The 18275-nt window shown below is 37.2% G+C and overlaps 1 protein-coding gene across 3 annotated transcripts in view; it reads left to right on the top strand.

The window, feature by feature from the left end:
- Positions 1-18275, top strand: part of LOC117432024 (potassium voltage-gated channel subfamily KQT member 1-like) — a 336879-nt gene that overhangs the window by 198145 nt on the left and 120459 nt on the right. For all 3 annotated transcript variants that reach the window (XM_034053396.3, XM_034053397.3, XM_059002045.1), the window contains exons 15-17: positions 5698-5792; positions 9359-9405; positions 12016-12077. In XM_034053396.3, the coding sequence (XP_033909287.2) occupies positions 5698-5792; positions 9359-9405; positions 12016-12077 (204 nt within the window). The remainder of the gene's footprint in view (positions 1-5697; positions 5793-9358; positions 9406-12015; positions 12078-18275) is intronic.

The following is an 18275-nucleotide window of genomic DNA, read 5'->3' on the forward strand; positions in this document are numbered from 1 at the left end:
AAAATAAAAATGTTAAACCAAAAAATGTTACACCAAGCAAACTGGTCAGGCTGGGCAATCGCCTTCACTGAACCTACGGTAAGTTTACTTTCGTTTTAGCTCTTGGATTCTTTGCTCACTCGTTCCTCCTCTGAACTCCCACACAGAGTGCAGAGAGCTGCAGGCTTTTATAACAGGCGACCATCTCCCGATTTAGTAACAAATTAAATCACCTAATTAATTCGGGAGATGGCCACCTTCTGCACGAGTTTTTAAATGGGGCTTCCCATCCACGCTACTAAACAAAAACATAAATACAACAAACAACCGGCGCTTTCCCGTCATATAAATACATTTCTAAATAAATACAAATACACACGGCGCCTCGCCGTTATAAATATAATACTAAATCAGAATAAACAAATACAAAATAACACGGGCGGAGGGGGACCTCGTTCTAAAAATAAATAAACAAAACAATGTACAGGGCACCTCGCCCTGTTACAGTAACAAACATGTGTTTTCTATATGTAAAAATGACAACTGGGTACAGATATGAAATATGCATTGCTGTTATTGTTTAAAATCAATGTGTATCTCATTTTCTGTTTCAGTCATTACATGTTGATGACCTTTTAAAGCTCAGAAGTTTTGCCTCAGTACAACTCTCAAATCTCATCTAATCTACAGGTACAGCTGGTGCACCAGAGTGTAACCATTATCCTGCCCCCCCCTGCAACACACCCTCCAGTGGATGTGAGAAATACAACATTGAACAAATACACTTAAATCCACTGGGGACTGGAGGGAGACAGGTTATCGGTTACACCTCAATGATTCACTGAAGTAATTTTTAAATAAACAGATACATTTTTGGAAAATATAACCAAAAAGAAAGCATCCTTGCATGCAGAAGAGATATTTTTAGAATGTCTGCTTTTTTGTGCTCACGCCTCTGTGTCCCTTTTTGTATATAAGCAATAATCTCCTTTTAGACGTTTTGGGAAGTATATCCACCTATGTTTACCCTGTACTGCATGAAGATCTCAGTACTGCTGTAGTTCTGGATTTCCAAATGGCCCTCGCAAGTTCGAATCCCCATAGACCACTGGGGCTTGCCTTACCTCTACCGGCACCTTCAAGCATGTGTCTTCAAGCAGTGTTGCTCATGGGGGACGTGGCCTGAGCACTTTAACATGCTATTACCCAGGCTCGCAACATATTTCCAAAATAAATGTATCTTTTCTCCCTGTTTGTTGGCTCTGGTCAGATGTATAGTACTGTATAGAGAACAGAGGGTCATTTGTAAACTGTGTCTGACACAAACCATCCCTACTTCACTGACACAGTCCAGTATTGCAAGTGGGTTTTGTGCTCTTTCATCCTGTAGACAAACCAATAATGCATTCTGTAAATCATCAGTTATATATAAAGCTGCAGTGTCCTACAAACAAATCAGTTTCATACTAAAATGTGATTCCATTTGGTAACCCTTAAAGTGTCTGGAATTCAAATTTAATTACATTTAAATGACATGAACAAGTGTATGCTTTCCTATTAAACAATAATTCATATTTAACGCTAACGATAATTATTTGTGAATAAGGGAATGTTTTATACCCCCGATAAGAGTCAATATTGAATGTGTCCTACATTCCTACATTGATTGTTTTACATGAATTCAATAGGAAGTATGTTAGTTCACATGGTCATTGCCTGCTAGATAATTGACCATGACGACAGCTTGGCTTCCTGAGCCAAAGGGCATTTCACAGCCAATTATCTGCAGGCAGTCACCGCTGCTGAGGATATTACTGCTGTTATTAACCAAACACCCCACAGTGTGTGTGTGTGTGTGTGTGTGTGTGTGTGTGTGTGTGTGTGTATATATATATATATATATATATATATATATATATATATATATATATATATATATATATATATATATATATATATATATACACAGACATGCTCAAATTTGTTGGTACCTCTCCACAAAACACGAAGAATGCACAATTTTCTCTGAAATAACTTGAAACTGACAAAAGTAATTGGCATCCACCATTGTTTATTCCTTATTTAATAGAAATCAGACTTTGCTTTTGATTTTTTATTCAACTTAATATTGTAAATAATAAAACAAATGAAAATGGCATGGACAAAAATGATGGGACCGCTAACCTAATATTTTGTTGCACAACCTTTAGAGGCAATCACTGCAATCAAACGTTTTCTGTAGCTCTCAATGAGACTTCTGCACCTGTTAACAGGTAGTTTGGCCCACTCTTCCTGAGCAAATTGCTCCAGCTGTCTCAGGTTTGATGGGTGCCTTCTCCAGACTGCAAGTTTCAGCTCTTTCCATAGATGTTCGATAGGATTCAGATCAGGACTCATAGAAGGCCACTTCAGAATAGTCCAATGTTTTGTTCTTATCCATTCTTGGGTGCTTTTAGCTGTGTGTTTTGGGTCATTATCCTGTTGGAGGACCCATGACCTGCGACTGAGACAGAGCTTTCTGACACTGGGCAGTACGTTTCGCTCCAGAATGCCTTGATAGTCTTGAGATTTCATTGTGCCCTGCACAGATTCAAGGCACCCTGTGCCAGGCGCAGCAAAGCAGCCCCAAAACATAACCAAGCCTCCTCCATGTTTCACTGTAGGTATGGTGTTCTTTTCTTTGAAAGCTTCATTTTTTCATCTGTGAACATAGAGCTGATGTGACTTGCCAAAAAGCTCCAGTTTTGACTCATCTGTCCAATGGACATTCTCCCAGAAGGATTGTGGCTTGTCAATATGCATTTTAGCAAATTCCTGTCTGGATTTTTTATGTTTTTCTTTCAAAAGTGGAGTCCTCCTGGGTCTTCTTCCATGGAGCCCACTTTCGCTCAAAAAGCGACGGATGGTGCGATCAGAAACTGACGTACCTTCACCTTGGAGTTCAGCTTGTATCTCTTTGGCAGTTATCCTTGGTTCTTTTTCTACCATTCGCACTATCCTTCTGTTCAATCTGGGGTCGATTTTCCTCTTGCGGCCGCGCCCAGGGAGGTTGGCTACAGTTTCATGGACCTTAAACTGTTGTCACAGGAACATCAAGCTGCTTGGAGATGTAGCCTTTACCTTTACCATATATATATGCTTTTGAGATCAATTGAGGAGACTGCCTAATAGTATCCCTATGGGTATTTGTACTAGTAAGTAAGATATAATGAAAATACTGTCTGTAGCCATTGAACTTATTGTAATTTGACATATTGGAAAGCTACAGCCTTAATTAGATTTTCATCATGCAGTTGCATGATGAAAATTCAGTTTTGTCAAATCCATTAAAATGCATTGAGTAAATTTGGAACATATAAAGGCCAATTATAACACACATTTTACTGAGTGGCTGGGTGGGTTTTTTCCATTATTTTATTTTATTGTTTTTTCAGTTAAAGAACAGCCATGAAGCAAAAAAAAAAAATACAACATTAAATTAATTTAACAGGTTTTTCCATTTTGTTAATTTGGGGCAGATGTGAAGTCTATTTTTTTTTATTTCCGAATAACTTTTGGTTGCACTTGTTATTTGGAGGAACACAATGTAAACCAATTTAGGTTAGAAGTACAAGTGTAAGTATGCACAATGCTAATACTTGTGTAAAACCCTCAATGGCAGAATATGTAGTAGTACTAAAAGAACATTATTTGACAGCTGTTTGGTCCATGACTTCAGTTCTAGTCTTTTTCAAAGTCTTCAGCAACGCAATTTCAAGCAACATCAATTGAGAAATGAAGATGTCTGAACAATATGCCCTGTTATTATTATTATTATTATTATTATTATTATTATTATTATTATTATTATTATTATTATTTGTTTATTTAGCAGACACATTTATCCAAGGCAACTTACAGGGACTAGGGTGTGTGAACTATGCATCAGCTGCAGAGTCACTTACAATTACGTCTCACCCGAAAGACGGAGCACAAGGAGGTTGGGTGACTTGTTCAGGGTCACACAATGAGTCAGTGGCTGAGATGGGATTTGAACCGGGGACCTCCTGGTTACAAGCCCTTTTCTTTAACCACTGGACCACACAGCCTTTTACACTGGCCTCAATAACAAGGTTTCACTGTACATACATATAGTTTTCTTTTATTGTAGAAATGCAGGATAGACTCTTAACAGGAATGGGGGATCTTTAAAAAAGTAACCCTTAGAAAAGTTTACCATGGTAAATTTGCATGATAAGTTTCCAGTGATTATACTATGCATTTACCACAGTTTATCTAGTATGCTTTGTCATACCTATCTGTGCTTCACAATGCTTACCCATGCTTTACCACATTTTCACTGTTTTATTATAATGGGAAACTTTTTAAAGGGTATAAATGACAACCCACCAGCTTTATCCATCACTGAGCAATGAAGGGGCTGCTATTTGTGTGCAGCCACACCCCCCCCCCTTTTTTTTTTTTTTATAAACATCTAATTTTAAACAACCATATGCCACAGCTGTGCACATACCCTATCCATTGCCAGGGCGCGCTCATTCCCTCATTTCAATGAAGCTTGGTTGCAAATAATGTTTTTCTTGTATGTGATGCAGAAAATGCCTTTTAATTCCCTTTGATTTATTATTCCTACTAATGTAGTAATGATTATAGGAATCCAAACATGTCTGGGCTCATGGAAAAGCTATTACCAGCCAGGTATTTGGTTACATAGGGGAGCTGGTTTAAGGTCTGGTTACAACTCTGCACTTTTTTTTTTCTTTTAATTAAAAGATGCTGGCCCACCACTTGAATTGGGTTTTATGGCTGCAGAAACAAAGAAAAGTTTTGTAACTTTATACTCTAAAACACATGTCCTTGTTCTATACAGTGATCACAACCATTTTAAGTGAGTTGGAGACTGTAATGCTGATGTAGAGAATTAAGTGATGCCACCTCTTTAGAGGTGTTGTTTATTTCATAATATATAAAATCGCACATTTTTTTACCCTAGTTAAAATGTCTCATTCAAATGCTCCTCCCCACTGCAACCCACTTACCGATCAATAGGACTGAAGATCAAAAAGCAAGCTCAATTCCCACTGTCAAGCCAATTGTATCTTTTCACCCTTCAAACCTGAACAACAGATATTACCAAGCTACTGAACCCTGGAGATGAGGGCCTGTCTGGTTAGTACTATCTCCAGCCCATTGTTCCTCCATCACCCAAAGGAAGGCCAATGCAACGTTCCTCTGTGGTTCTACAGCCAAGACTGGCAACTTGACAAAACTCAGATTCATACCAGCGAGCTGTCAATATTGTGATTCACGTTGTAATACTGGGAAACCTTATTTGAATTCTGTGGGTATTTTGTTTTTTTATTTTCCTGTTTCAATGTTAACTTGTCAATTGAACCCTTCATTAATGCGAACTGTTACAAGTAATTCAAGCTGAAAGGATATATGTCCTTTCTGGCCCTTGGTGGTATACATATCAGAACAGACATGGTCATCTCTGGTCATGAAAGGCCATTCTGCTCCACCAGGTATAAAATGTCTAACTCCTTTAGGAACTGGATGGAGGCTTAATTTGTTCAAATTAACAATTAAGGACAAGGTTTGAACAAAGACCTGGTCAGGAATGGTTGGAATTGCCCATCTCTGTCTTAGGTGTGTGTATTTGGTAAAGCACCTGTTTCTGCAGTGTTTAACTTGCAGTTTGTTTCCTTTCTTTTCTAGCAAGCCCGGAAGCCATACGACGTGCGGGATGTAATTGAGCAGTACTCTCAGGGCCACCTCAACCTCATGGTGCGAATCAAGGAACTGCAGCGAAGGTATTTACAAATGACTGGCCCTCCTGCTAGAGCCCAGCAGGAGGGCTAGCCAGTGGCATAGCCAGGATTTTGTTTCGGGGGGCAGGAGAGATTTTTGCAGAGGGGTAATAATTTATAAAAATGTTTCTGCAAGTACAAATTAACTACACTATAAACTTTTTAGAAACATTCCTAAGCAGTTATCAAACATACAAATTAAATAACTGAAACACTAACCTACCTTACCTGATGTTTAGATCCCCAAGTCCATCCTCCTGTTTTTCATTGCAAACGTGTTGAGTACATATAGGTCTTTTATAACAGCCGCTTAAAGCATGATTCGCAGGCGACTAAAAATCAGGTGTCCTCAGAGCTGGTCAAAAGCAGAGGACGTCAAGTAACCTCCCAGACATGGATTAGGTTTTATCAACAAAAGTCGGTGAATTCAAAATGAAATGCACTGTTGTGGCCAGAGAATGCATTTTTGTGCATGATTCGTAAACAACAAACCAAGTTTTTAAATAACTAATTTCGTTGTAACTTCTTTTCCAAAGGCTACATAACCATTTCATCCCTCGAGTGATAGGTATTTCTATACATATCTTCAAATGCACCGTTAAAAGCATTCAGTCGCCAATTATGTTTTAAGAAAGTTTACAAATGAGAGGAGGCCATTCAGCCCATCTTGCTTGTTTAGTTGTTAGTAGCTTATTGATCCCAGAATCTCATCATGCAGCTTCTTGAGGGATCCCAGGGTGGCAGCTTCAACAACATTACAGGGGAGTTGGTTCCAGACCCTCACAATTCTCTGTGTAAAAAAGTGCCTCCTATTTTCTGTTCTGAATGCCCCTTTATCTAATCTCCATTTGTGACCTCTGGTCCTTGTTTCTTTTTTCAGGTCAAAAAAGTCCCCTGGGTCGACATTGTCTATACCTTTTAGGATTTTGAATGTTTGAATCAGATCGCCGCGTAGTCTTCTTTGTTCAAGACCGAATAGATTCAATTCTTTTCACCCGTTCCCAATTTGGTTATGCCCAATCGTTGTGTTTTACTGAACTGTAGAATCTCAGGACAGATCGTACCAATATTACATTATGGTTTATTGTGAAGGCTGGTTTTGCTTTGAGTCGAATACCCCAGAAATTCTATATCAATTGTAACATAACACTGACATGGTCGATTCGCACAGGAGTAAAAAGACACAGGACACCTGAGTTTTAAATTTTACAGAAGGTGAGAATTATCTGGGATAAAAAGAAATGTTTAATGTTCAGGAGTTCAGCGAGTTGGTTCAGTTCATCTATTTATTTATTTTAGCATTTCTAATATCTATAACCTGGTCGACACACTGTTGCGTTTGATTAATGTCATAACTCTGCTATCTGGCTCGGCACCATTCCCACATATGCTGCACACATGCCAACTGCTGAAGGGTGATAACAGTTTACTGAAAAATAATGTGAGTGTTGGAATGAAAAAGACGGTGCCTAATTTGATGCTGTGATAATTTTTTTTCTTGGGGTTAGATGGCAGTGTGAGTTTATGCACAATTTAATAACATCTCTCTGCCTTAGGAAACGTGTGAATCCTAACCAACACTTTAATGCTAAACATTGTTCCTACCTATTAGTATCTTAATAATGCTCTCTTACTGATGTGCTGTTGATTGTTTTGTTTTCCAGACTTTGTTTTTCTATTGCTTTATGTTTGTTGAAAGTACTTGGTTTTTACACCTCATCTGCTTCCTGTGTCACAGGTATTAAGACCCTACCTGCTCTCCTACATAGTTTCCTAAATGGGCAAAGTAGGCTCAGGTGTGCTCCTGTTACCCATAACACAGGAAGGGAACTGTAAAGTGTTGTGTGAGACAAAAAAAAAAAAAAAAAAAAACTTAATTTGTATCGCAGTGAAATAGAAAATATCAGACAAACATAGTAAGCTATCATTTTAGGGTATTTGTTTGACCTTGCAACTGTACCATTTTAAAATAAAAAGTGTACACACCCTAGGTATAACATTTTAATTACAATGCTGATATCCTTAAAGTGAATACCAAATAACAAAACATGTTTTACAGTGAGACTCGTTAGATAGCACATCAACGGTACTGAGGATACATGGTGACAATAAGGTCAGCTGACTATCAGGAGTTCAGCAATTAAAGGGTTGATATAAAAAATATGCCTGTTTTTCTGTGGAACTAAAATAGTGCACAATACATTGTGTATTACAATCATTAATAACATTGTTATACAGTCCATTACATTGTACATGTACACCACATTGTAATAATTACAAATATAAGAAAGCTGTAAACATACACGTCATTGTTCTATATGCTGTGTCTTGCTACCATCTGAATATGGCATATTGTACAGCAACTTCTGCACATGTAAACTTCCAGTGCTTTTACTGTCTTTCCCAAAGTGATATTAAGTGGGATGGAAATTGGCTTGATGAGTTAAATGTGTGTCATGTGAAAGGGAGTGTGATAATAAGCAAAGTGGTATTATCAGGTGCTTGTCTTCATTGACTCCCATTACATCCTGGTATTTCAATGTGGTGATAATAAGTGGAGGGTGGCATTACCAGGAGAGAGAATAAGAAGCTGAGACAATATAACTGGTCAGTTTGTAAGTGCTAACACTGCATAACATACCAACACAACACACCGTTGTTGTTGTTTGTTTTGTTATCTAGTACTATATAAAAATCCACTATAAGGATAGTGGTGCCGTCATTTAAAATTGAATCCTAGGACAATTCATAATTCGTTTTTTTCAAACAGGTCAAACATCTGGTTAAGTCCCTTGCTTTTTTAATAAATATGGCGCTAGAATGAATGATTAGCATGGTGAAACTACACTGAAGCCATATTCCTTAAGAGTTCTAGATTTTGGAACAGAAGAAAACATATCCACAAGATCAAAGGGCAGCAAAGCGAATGCAAGCCCAGTGGAATATTGTTCGAACCCACAGATCAATCAGAAAAGGGAAGCAGTTGCACTTGGCATGCAGGGCTGGCTTGGCATGCATTTACTACAATGACAGAGCGTGTCTTTTATTCTGTATTAACTTCACAATAGAATCCACCCTTACCAGCACTCAGGGAATGGAGGATATTTATTGACTCTGAAACTGACTTACAATGATGTAATGTATGTATTAATGCAATCTCTACCGCTTTAACACAAGGAATAGTATTACCTAAACAAACAAAGCCAGGCTAGCTGCGTTTAACCGTTTAAGTTTCCACTGTTGGATCTTTGTGTTTTACAGAAGCCATGAGCCCTGTGGTGAGTTTGGTTGCTGAGTCAGTTTGTAAGTGTGGTGTTTGTAACTGTCTACTGTATTATTTTCCTGTAATAATGATCTGTAATAGACCATGTGAAGTCCTGTATTTAAGCAGATTATTTGACTATATTCTTACCCCTCACCACAATTGTCAGTCTCTAAACTGAGCTGCAGACAGTGTTGTGTTCAGGTCAGGATTGAGGTGGAATTACTTCATAGCACTGTGCCACTACCATTAACCATCCACTAGTTAAACATTAATTATGTAAGTGTTCTGTTTTTCTTCTCTACAGACTGGACCAGTCCTTAGGAAAGCCCTCCCTGTTTCAATCTGCCTCAGGTAAACCTATTTTTTAAATGTATTATTATTATTATTATTATTATTATTATTATTATTATTATTATTATTATTATTATTATTATTATTATTATTATTAATAATATTTGTAGTAGGCTGCTTGAAACAAAACTACTATATCAGTAAGTTTAGTATCTGTAAATTATTTCCGCATTAGATTTCCAGGTAATGCCTATAAATCAATACACTAAGCACACACCTGGTTATGAGTTATTTGCACGAAACGTGTAATAACCTTTTTTTATAGCAATAACCATTATGTACCATGATCATAAATTCCCCAAATAAAACAAGACTAATTGCTGTTTCAATCCTTTATTACACCAATTCCCATCATTGTTCTTCTACTTGAATTTCAACACAGCTGTTAAGTGCATTCTTAGTACATGATACTGAAGTGCTGGCGCCTTGTCAATAGCAAGGTACAGACATATATACTATATGAGTGCATACAAATAATACACACTATTTTGGTGAAACATTAAAAATATGGAAAGCAAGAAATTGAAATAAAAATAGACATTAATACATGAATAAATAGATGATGATGATGATGATAATACACTTGAGCATAATTGTTTTCTTGTTAAGATTTTTAAATGATAAAAATATTGAATATTATCAATCTTATTATAATTGTATTAGCTGTGTTATATACAGTATCAATACAAAATCATAGAAATTAGAGGTGGCCAGATGAGGCAGAAATTATAGTTGCACACCCCTAGTGGTCATTTGTAAAACAACCAACCTTCAAAAATACAGCTTTTAGGAGTCTTTTCAGAAGCAGTAGATTGATAGTGGAAATGAGTTAGTAAGCCCGTAAATGAAGCTCTACGGAGACTCTGCAATAGAGAATCATACAGAGCACACACACTGGCTTATTTAAAAGAAATTACAATTCGAGTTTCTTTCAGTATTTCTTAATTCAGCATTTTTTAGTGTTTAATGGTTATGGAAGAACATAAACAAGAAGATTATAAACAGGTAAGAAATATTGAATATTCTGAAATAGTATATTCCTTTAGCCAAAATCTGCTTTCTGGTACTTTTTAATTTAAAACAATTGCTAGCATTAGTAAACTTTCTTTACAGGTAGAGTGTTTGTAAACAAAACCCTAAAGCCCACACATCTCTGGATACAGTCAGGAATGGTGTTATTTTATATTTCCCTTACTATTTTATGGTATTTGCATTCATTTAAGTGGTTCTGGGTTTTGTTGCTCCAGTATTGAATATTTCTGTAAATTTGCCTTTTCCTAGCTTTGAGCTTGTCTGGAGTACCCTAAGAGCCAGGACTAATGGTCTTCCTATTGTACATCTATACTAGAGTTGGAATGTCCCAGGATTTTAATGGACTGAGTTAAGCTATTCAGTCCTGTCATTTAGGATTCTACTGACCAACTCAAATCAAGCTCAAAGCTAGGCAAAGACAGATTTAGATTGTGTGTGTGTGTGTGTGTGTTTTTTAAAAGAACAATTGTTTAAATCATTATGAAGCATGTGCATAAGGCCCCATTGTCTCAAACATGAATTAAGATTGGAATTATGTAAACCAAAATGTCACTTATCAATATATGTTTGTGTAAGGTACCAGACAATTCATGGCATCCCAGGATAAAGGAAAAACAGGAAAGGAAATTCTTCAAGTCAAACGTTCAAAACTGTTATTCAGTGGCTTTCAATAATTTCCTTTGTTGTTGAAATGAATCTCAGTTTGAACAAATCCGTCCCGAACCAGTCTCTGCCGACTTTGGATTCTGTAGCAGTGCCCTGCTCATGAACTCTGGAGCTGTCAAGCAGAGTACTTGCTAACTGTTTCAACTTTGCAACTGTTCATGTTTCCAAAGATCACACCAAATGCATTTCTCGAGGAGGGGGGAGGGGGGAGGGGGGAGGGGGGAGGGGGGGGATGGGCGGTAGATGGTTGGGGGAAAAAAATTGAGAGAGGTGACTGAAGTAGCAATGAAGCACACCAATACTTATCCTTTCATCAATAATAGAAGATGCACAGGTCTAACTAATAATAAAACTGCATGAGTTGATTATTGCTATGGAAACGAACATATATATCCATTAGAAGCTTTTTTTCATTAAAGTATTGAATCCTAATAAATCAGCTGATGGACAATGTTATGCACACTTACTCCATGCACACACACAGACGGAGTGTTCCGGTCAGAAAATGTTGACCCCAAAGCTGATCCACAATTATTAAAATGAATGAGATTTGTGTGTTATTTCTAAATGGCTTTCATGGAAACCCTTCTCAATTTTACAAAACTAGACTCTTTTCCTATTGCATTATTTGAAGTTGCAATGCTAGTCTTGAGTTTACATGGGGATTTTTTTACTTAAGCTAATTGCTAAACATGCTTGTGATTACGGAGAATATTACACAATAATAAAAATAACTTAAACAAAAAAACTTCAAGAGATAATATGAGACCCTGAAGTACAATACTTAGATGTTTGGTTCTAGTGTACTATTTCAAATAAATAAATGCGTTGAGAATTCACCCCCAGGTGTGTGCAGCATGAAATGTTGGGTCTATAAAAAAAAACCTCATTTTTGTTCTTTCTTTTGTCCAGAAAAAAGTAAAGACAGAGGAACGAATACAATTGGATCACGCTTAAACCGGGTGGAAGATAAGGTAGGACCCGAGTTCCTGGAAAGGGGTGTCTGTATCGATGCTTCATGTTGTATCTTGTGTGCTTTCTGGGGTGGAGCTGGGCTGATCTTGCAGCTAAAAGGAGATTCCTCCAAAACATTGTTCCTTACTGGACTAGTTGGGTCTAGTTTGCTATATTCTGCTATTTTTTAATTTAGACAATGACAGAGGTAGAAGTGATCTATAAAATGTAGAAAACCACAGCATATCCCTCATTATCGGAGGAAAGATTTACCTTCTTAGGCCCTCGATTTTAAAATCAAGTCCCCAGGCTCTTTGTGTTGGCAGACAGCTTGTCTCTATGTTGTTTGGAGAATCTGATTTGATTTATAACTGAAAGGAGGTGAAACTGAAAAGCACTTCGCTTTTTTGCTTTGTTTTTTTTTCAAAAAGGGAATGTCATGCAATGCACAGTACACCCTGCGGACTCTCTGACTAGCTGGCACCACTTGTTTTCTAGCAAATCAGTGTCACATGTACAGGAGATGAAGGTCATTAAAATCTGTGCTGCTCTTCAGTTTTACAGTATAATATACTTCATGATACTGTAGGAGACTAAGGGATTTATAGTGGGGGGGGGGGGGTTATGATTATATCAAGCAATAAACTCGTTTTTAGTTCCTCGTCATGAGCAGTGATAAGGTTTGTGAACTGTTTTCCAGCAGCTGATCAATCTCTGATTCAACCCATTTAAGGAAATAATTCATTATAGAGGCTATTCTCTTTGTTCACCATCAGTGGCAGATCTTAATTCTGCCACCCTAAAATGTGTGAACCTGGTTTTTCATTTTGTTGGTGTGTGTAGTGCTAATGCTAATACATTGTCAATCAGTATTAATACAAGATTAAAGAGCAGCATCACTTATATCTGCTACTGTTTAGATCTTTAAAATACACCCCAAAGCAATCACCGCCTTAATGATACTTAAGGACTCCTATAAGGAGTCAGTTGAAATTTGTAATTCAGCATTATTGTTGGTGCTTTTTCAACAGCTCATAACTCATAAAGTGCTTAATATACATAGTTAATATTTTCAGTGTTGTGCAAAATGTAATGGTACTTTTGTTTTGACCTGTGACCAAATATGGCTGCCATACTGTGGTCATGTGAGTTTTTGGTTTCTGGTTTTCTTGGCTAAGTTCTCTTTGTGTGTTTGCGCAATGCTTTTGGGACTCGTCTTTTTTAACAGGAGAACACCTCGGTCGTTTTATTTGTCGCTGGTGCACTAGGTAGAACAGTGAGTGACCGTTGGCAGCAAACATTTTTGATACAGAAATGCCCCACACTAATAACTGAAGGACAGTGTTTTAGCACAGGTCATAAGTATCAGAATCAAGGAAAACATGGAGGAACCGTTCTGTCTGTTCATATGTGTCACAAAGACGGCCGGAGTGGGTGGCGTCAGACCAGAAGCAGGAAATAAACAGACAGAGAGGTGTGGTTTGGTGAAGCTGAGCGAATGCTTTCGCTCAGCATTTAATAAACAGAACAGAAAGTAAAAGGTTTGAACAGACAAAACACAGGGCACGGCACTTGAGGCCAAAATAAATAGACGAACAAAACGGACTAGACAGACAAACAAACACGGTGAGCAGATTTCAATACTATTATTTTAACAATTACTACCTCCGTCTCCAATCCCGTTCTCCACTCACCGAACACCCAACCCCGAGTGAATGCTACGTGTCTCTATATATACTGTTGTGCTGGGATTCAATTACTAATTAATTATTCACTTGAATCCCAGCACGTGAATTAATTCTGTGCAACCCCGTGCTCACATATTACATTTAACCAGCACGTGAAGTGATTTGTGCCCTCCTCGTGCCTAAATACAAATCTACCTTTTTAAATCACACGTGAAACACAGACCCGTTTATATCCCGTGTACCAATCTATACACCAACATTAACACACGCACGCAACATACAACACATAATATGCACACAGGGGCGGGGCACATTGCCACAATATGTCATTTACCAGAAATGAATCATTTGAAAGAAAGATAAGGAAATGAAACTAAGATATTGCTTGTGATTAGAAAGAGGCAGTTTTGTGGACTTTCCATTCAAACAACCCAGCAGGAATTTAAGATTCATTTTTACACTGTTAATGACTAGACTATGACTATTTATACCAGTACTGGGACATTTCTAGATATTTTTTTTCTGTATGCTTCTCTGTTTTGCTGTGTTTTTTATGTTGGAGAATGCAATATGAAACAAACAGTAATCAGGGAAAACCTATTTCTTAATCATTGCTGGTAATGTTTTAAAAATATTAGTGAAGGACTGAAGGCCTAAATCCCTCGATGCCAATATGTCACTTCAAGGTTGTACATGCTGGGTGAAGCCAGTTAGAGCTAACCTATTGATACATGTCGTTTTAAGTGATATTTAGTATATTTCCCTTTCTAGAAGTGACAATTTTGCTGTACAAATGATTTGTTCAGTGTCTGTGTAGTGTCAAATAAGTCACAGGAAATGGAACTGAGGGTGTGTCAAATTTGCTGTCACTTGTCACCGTGATCAATAAGTCCCTTCATCAAATCACACTAACACAACATTTTCAATACATACCCTGATTTTACTAATTCATCCCAAGATAACCTTATAAAACTTTACCACATAAAACTGTTTGCCATATTTATTAATATGATTTATTACACCGCTCTGGGCTTAACCAGTGCTTACCTGTACAGGGATGGAAAGGTTTTACTCCGAGCTTAATTACACAGAGCACAGGCAACAAGCTCAGCTGTGTCTTGATAAACCCATAGTCTTATTTCCATCCCTGCTATGTTTAACCACGTTTTCACTGTACTTTAGTACACCTTGGTAAACATTCATAAGGCTACAACAACTACAAGTAAAAAAAAAAAAGATATGAAGTTTTAAATTCAAGATTTTTCAGTTCATCTAGAATTGTCTAACTTGCATAAGGATTGCAGTATTATTATTTATCACAAGTCTATGGTAGGTACCACAGTAAAAATACAATATTTTTAAAAAGCTAGACATTGCTGGCAAAGCACACAATTAAATAAATGTAATAAATGGCACAGGTGAATTTTGAAGGAATCATAAAAATTTTTGCATAGGTTTTTGTAGAAGAGTACGTAAATTATATTTTCTCTTGAATTTGGTACCGTTACACTGAATGCAATCTGGTTAGCACATGTCAGGCTTGAGTGGCAAGATGTTGGTGATATTTGTTAACAAGGTGAGAAGTAATTAATAAAGAAAAGTACATACTGTACAATGGGTGGGATTTGACATCTGGTACAGAAAATTGTGAAATATTAGAGATAAATTAGCATTTGGGTTTCTTCTTGTTGTATTAATTGTAATAATGCATTATTTATAAATTTAAAGTTACTGCATTTTGTGCATCTAATGTGCATATAAAGGCTTGTTTTTGTGAGTCTACGTCCACCAGCTTAAGACTATTTGCAAGTTGTTTCCATTTAAGCCTGCTTTTGTCAGACATGAATGTGAAAACTCTATATCCCTGAAAATAATACAGCAAGGAAACTACAATATGGGGGAGTAGAGTATGATGGACTAATCGACAAACCTTAATCATTTTCTGATTTGGCATGTAATGATCCAAGAACCTGATAGTTTTAGCTACGTTCTGACATTGTGTTGATTAATTTGTTATTTTATTTTCCCAATATTGGACCTTGTTTTGATGCATTTTTTGATGCAAACGCTTCTCAAGTGATGTAGGCCATGGCTAATTACCAAAGCCTACGTGTAAACAGTTGTGACCTGGTTAATTATGAAACCAATCAAATACCTCAGACAGGAACGATTACCACTACAGCGTTGAGTGAAACTGGACAAAGGTTAACCTGGGACAGCCCTCAGCTAAACATTGAGACTTCATCGTGCTATAAGGCAGCAGAGGAAATTACAGTGATTTAATCTGCTAGCTGCTGTTGTAACTCTAACCAGGGGTGAATACCATCAGCTTTTGTACCAGTAATTACAGTTGGCTGTGGAAATGAAAATGACAAATCAAAATAGTGGTATATCCCATTTGTTTAATTCTGAGGTAGCATGAAACTAAATCTGACATGTTCTCACAGACTTTCTAAAGCATACTGGCTCGTGAAATCCCAGTTTGCAGTTTGTGTGGAGGTCAGTTGTGAACAACTATAGACATGGTCAGTCTTGGCAAAGTAAAATGTATAATTAAGTTTTGAGAACAAATTAAATACATTTTAAAGATCAACTTTATTCTGGCTAATGTAAATCAACACATGCCCCTTAGTTACGCAATGCCCACAGTGCATGCATCTTCTAAAGATAATTATTGCCAAACAATCTTAGACAGGCATGTACCATTCTTTTCAGTAAATGTATTATAGGGCTTGAGTTGTTAACACAATATGTATGAAAGGATTCTTCTGTAACTAAAGACACCCCAGGGTCTAGTGGGAAGGTGTGAAGATCTCCTAATGGTCCTATTAAGAGAGACAATTAGTCTTGTGCTAGTTTTGCACACTATCGCTAGTACTTCAAGTAGAGAAAGAGAATGTACTTCAAGTCTTTGCCAACAATATTTATTACATTTCTTTTAGTATTACTATACACAAAGAGTGCTTTATGACTCATTAAAAAAAACCTGTTAAGTAGCAGTTTGGGCCGTTTACAGGTTTGCCTTTGAGCCTCCATTGCAACTTCCAAAAAACCTCTGTGGCTACCAGTCTCTTGACCCTTCAGTGAAGTTGATCTTAAAAATCCCAAACAATCACATTGTGTCAGTAACTCCTGCCTCTGAGTTAAAAGCAGATTGAATAGTAAATCAGTATCATACCTATGATAACACTAATTCAATTGGCATGTCTAAGTGTTACTCAAATAAACCTGTAGTAAAAATTGCTCCATTTTGGGAAATTAGAAGTGCCAGCAATTTGGAAAATAATTCAGACTTTTGAAAACAGTTAAGTGTTCTAGGTCAAACTGAAAAACTGAATACAACTCAATATTTGAGCAAAGCTACTTGCTCTTTAAATTGTAAAACTGGTGGCTCAGACTTGCTAAGTAATACTAGTCTAAAATTCCACCCCGTTGTTTCTAAGAAGCATCTCATTTGATTCAGCACTCAGGGCAAGCTGTTCATAAAGAAATGCAGTGCTATACAGCTGGTACTGTAATAAGCAAGATTCAGTGCACTTGAACAACCACCTCTTTCCAAGTCTCCCCTCCTTTGATTTTCTGCCGGTTGTTAATTCAGTGAAGTTGAAAGAGCAGGGTGTAGCCTTTAGCTGTGCACACTGTGTTTCTGTGTCCATTCCAACACTTCCTGTCTGGCTTGAAGCTGTGTGATCTTGGTGTTTAGTGACCCGATTCTTGTGATAACTGAGCGCTACAGGAGGGGCCTCCCGGATGCAGCTGTGTAATAGCAGCTTGTTTTGAGAGTATGTATTCCTTGTAAAAGTGATCAAGAAGCTATTACCTGAAATTGGTTCAGCCCATATGTCCAGTGTATTAAAGTAAGTAGCTTTGTCCTTTTTGTAATAGCTTTTTTCACATTTCCCTTTCTTTTTTAGGGCGTTTGCTATCATTCTGAGTTCTGAGTTTTGTTGGTCCAATATTAAGTTATCGTTTTCCATGATTTACCAGCTTTGAGCTGGTTTTGCACTTGTCTTCATCCTGTGCACTTGGACTAAACAGACTTCCTCATTCTTTACAAATCATGTGACTGTGTGGCTTTTCAACTCTACTCATATAGAGACAGAGAGAGTTGGTCCCAGTTTATGGGTTTCTGCAGACAAGCTCAAAGCAAGTTCAAATCCACATAGGATTTAGAGAAAAATAATGAGAACTCTCAACATTGGAGCAACAAAACCTAGAGCCACTCAAAATGATACAATTACTGCATCCATCTCATCATTATTATTATTATTATTATTATTATTATTATTATTATTATTATCTGCTGACCCCATATGTCCCTGGTTTTTCCCTGAGATCAGAAAATGCTAATCTTCTGACAGTCCCTCAAATTAGTTTGAACTCTGTCGGAGGCAGGGCATTTAGTTATAATGCCCCTTGTCTTTGGAACTTGTTCCTGATTCATATCAGGAATGCTAGCACAACTTAATTTTTTTAAATCCTGTTTGAAAACGTATTTGTTTGGGCCTGTTTATTTGTAGCTGGATTATA

The sequence above is a fragment of the Acipenser ruthenus genome, chromosome 27 (genome assembly GCF_902713425.1).
Source record: "Acipenser ruthenus chromosome 27, fAciRut3.2 maternal haplotype, whole genome shotgun sequence".
In the NCBI taxonomy this organism is placed as follows: Eukaryota; Metazoa; Chordata; class Actinopteri; order Acipenseriformes; family Acipenseridae; genus Acipenser; species Acipenser ruthenus.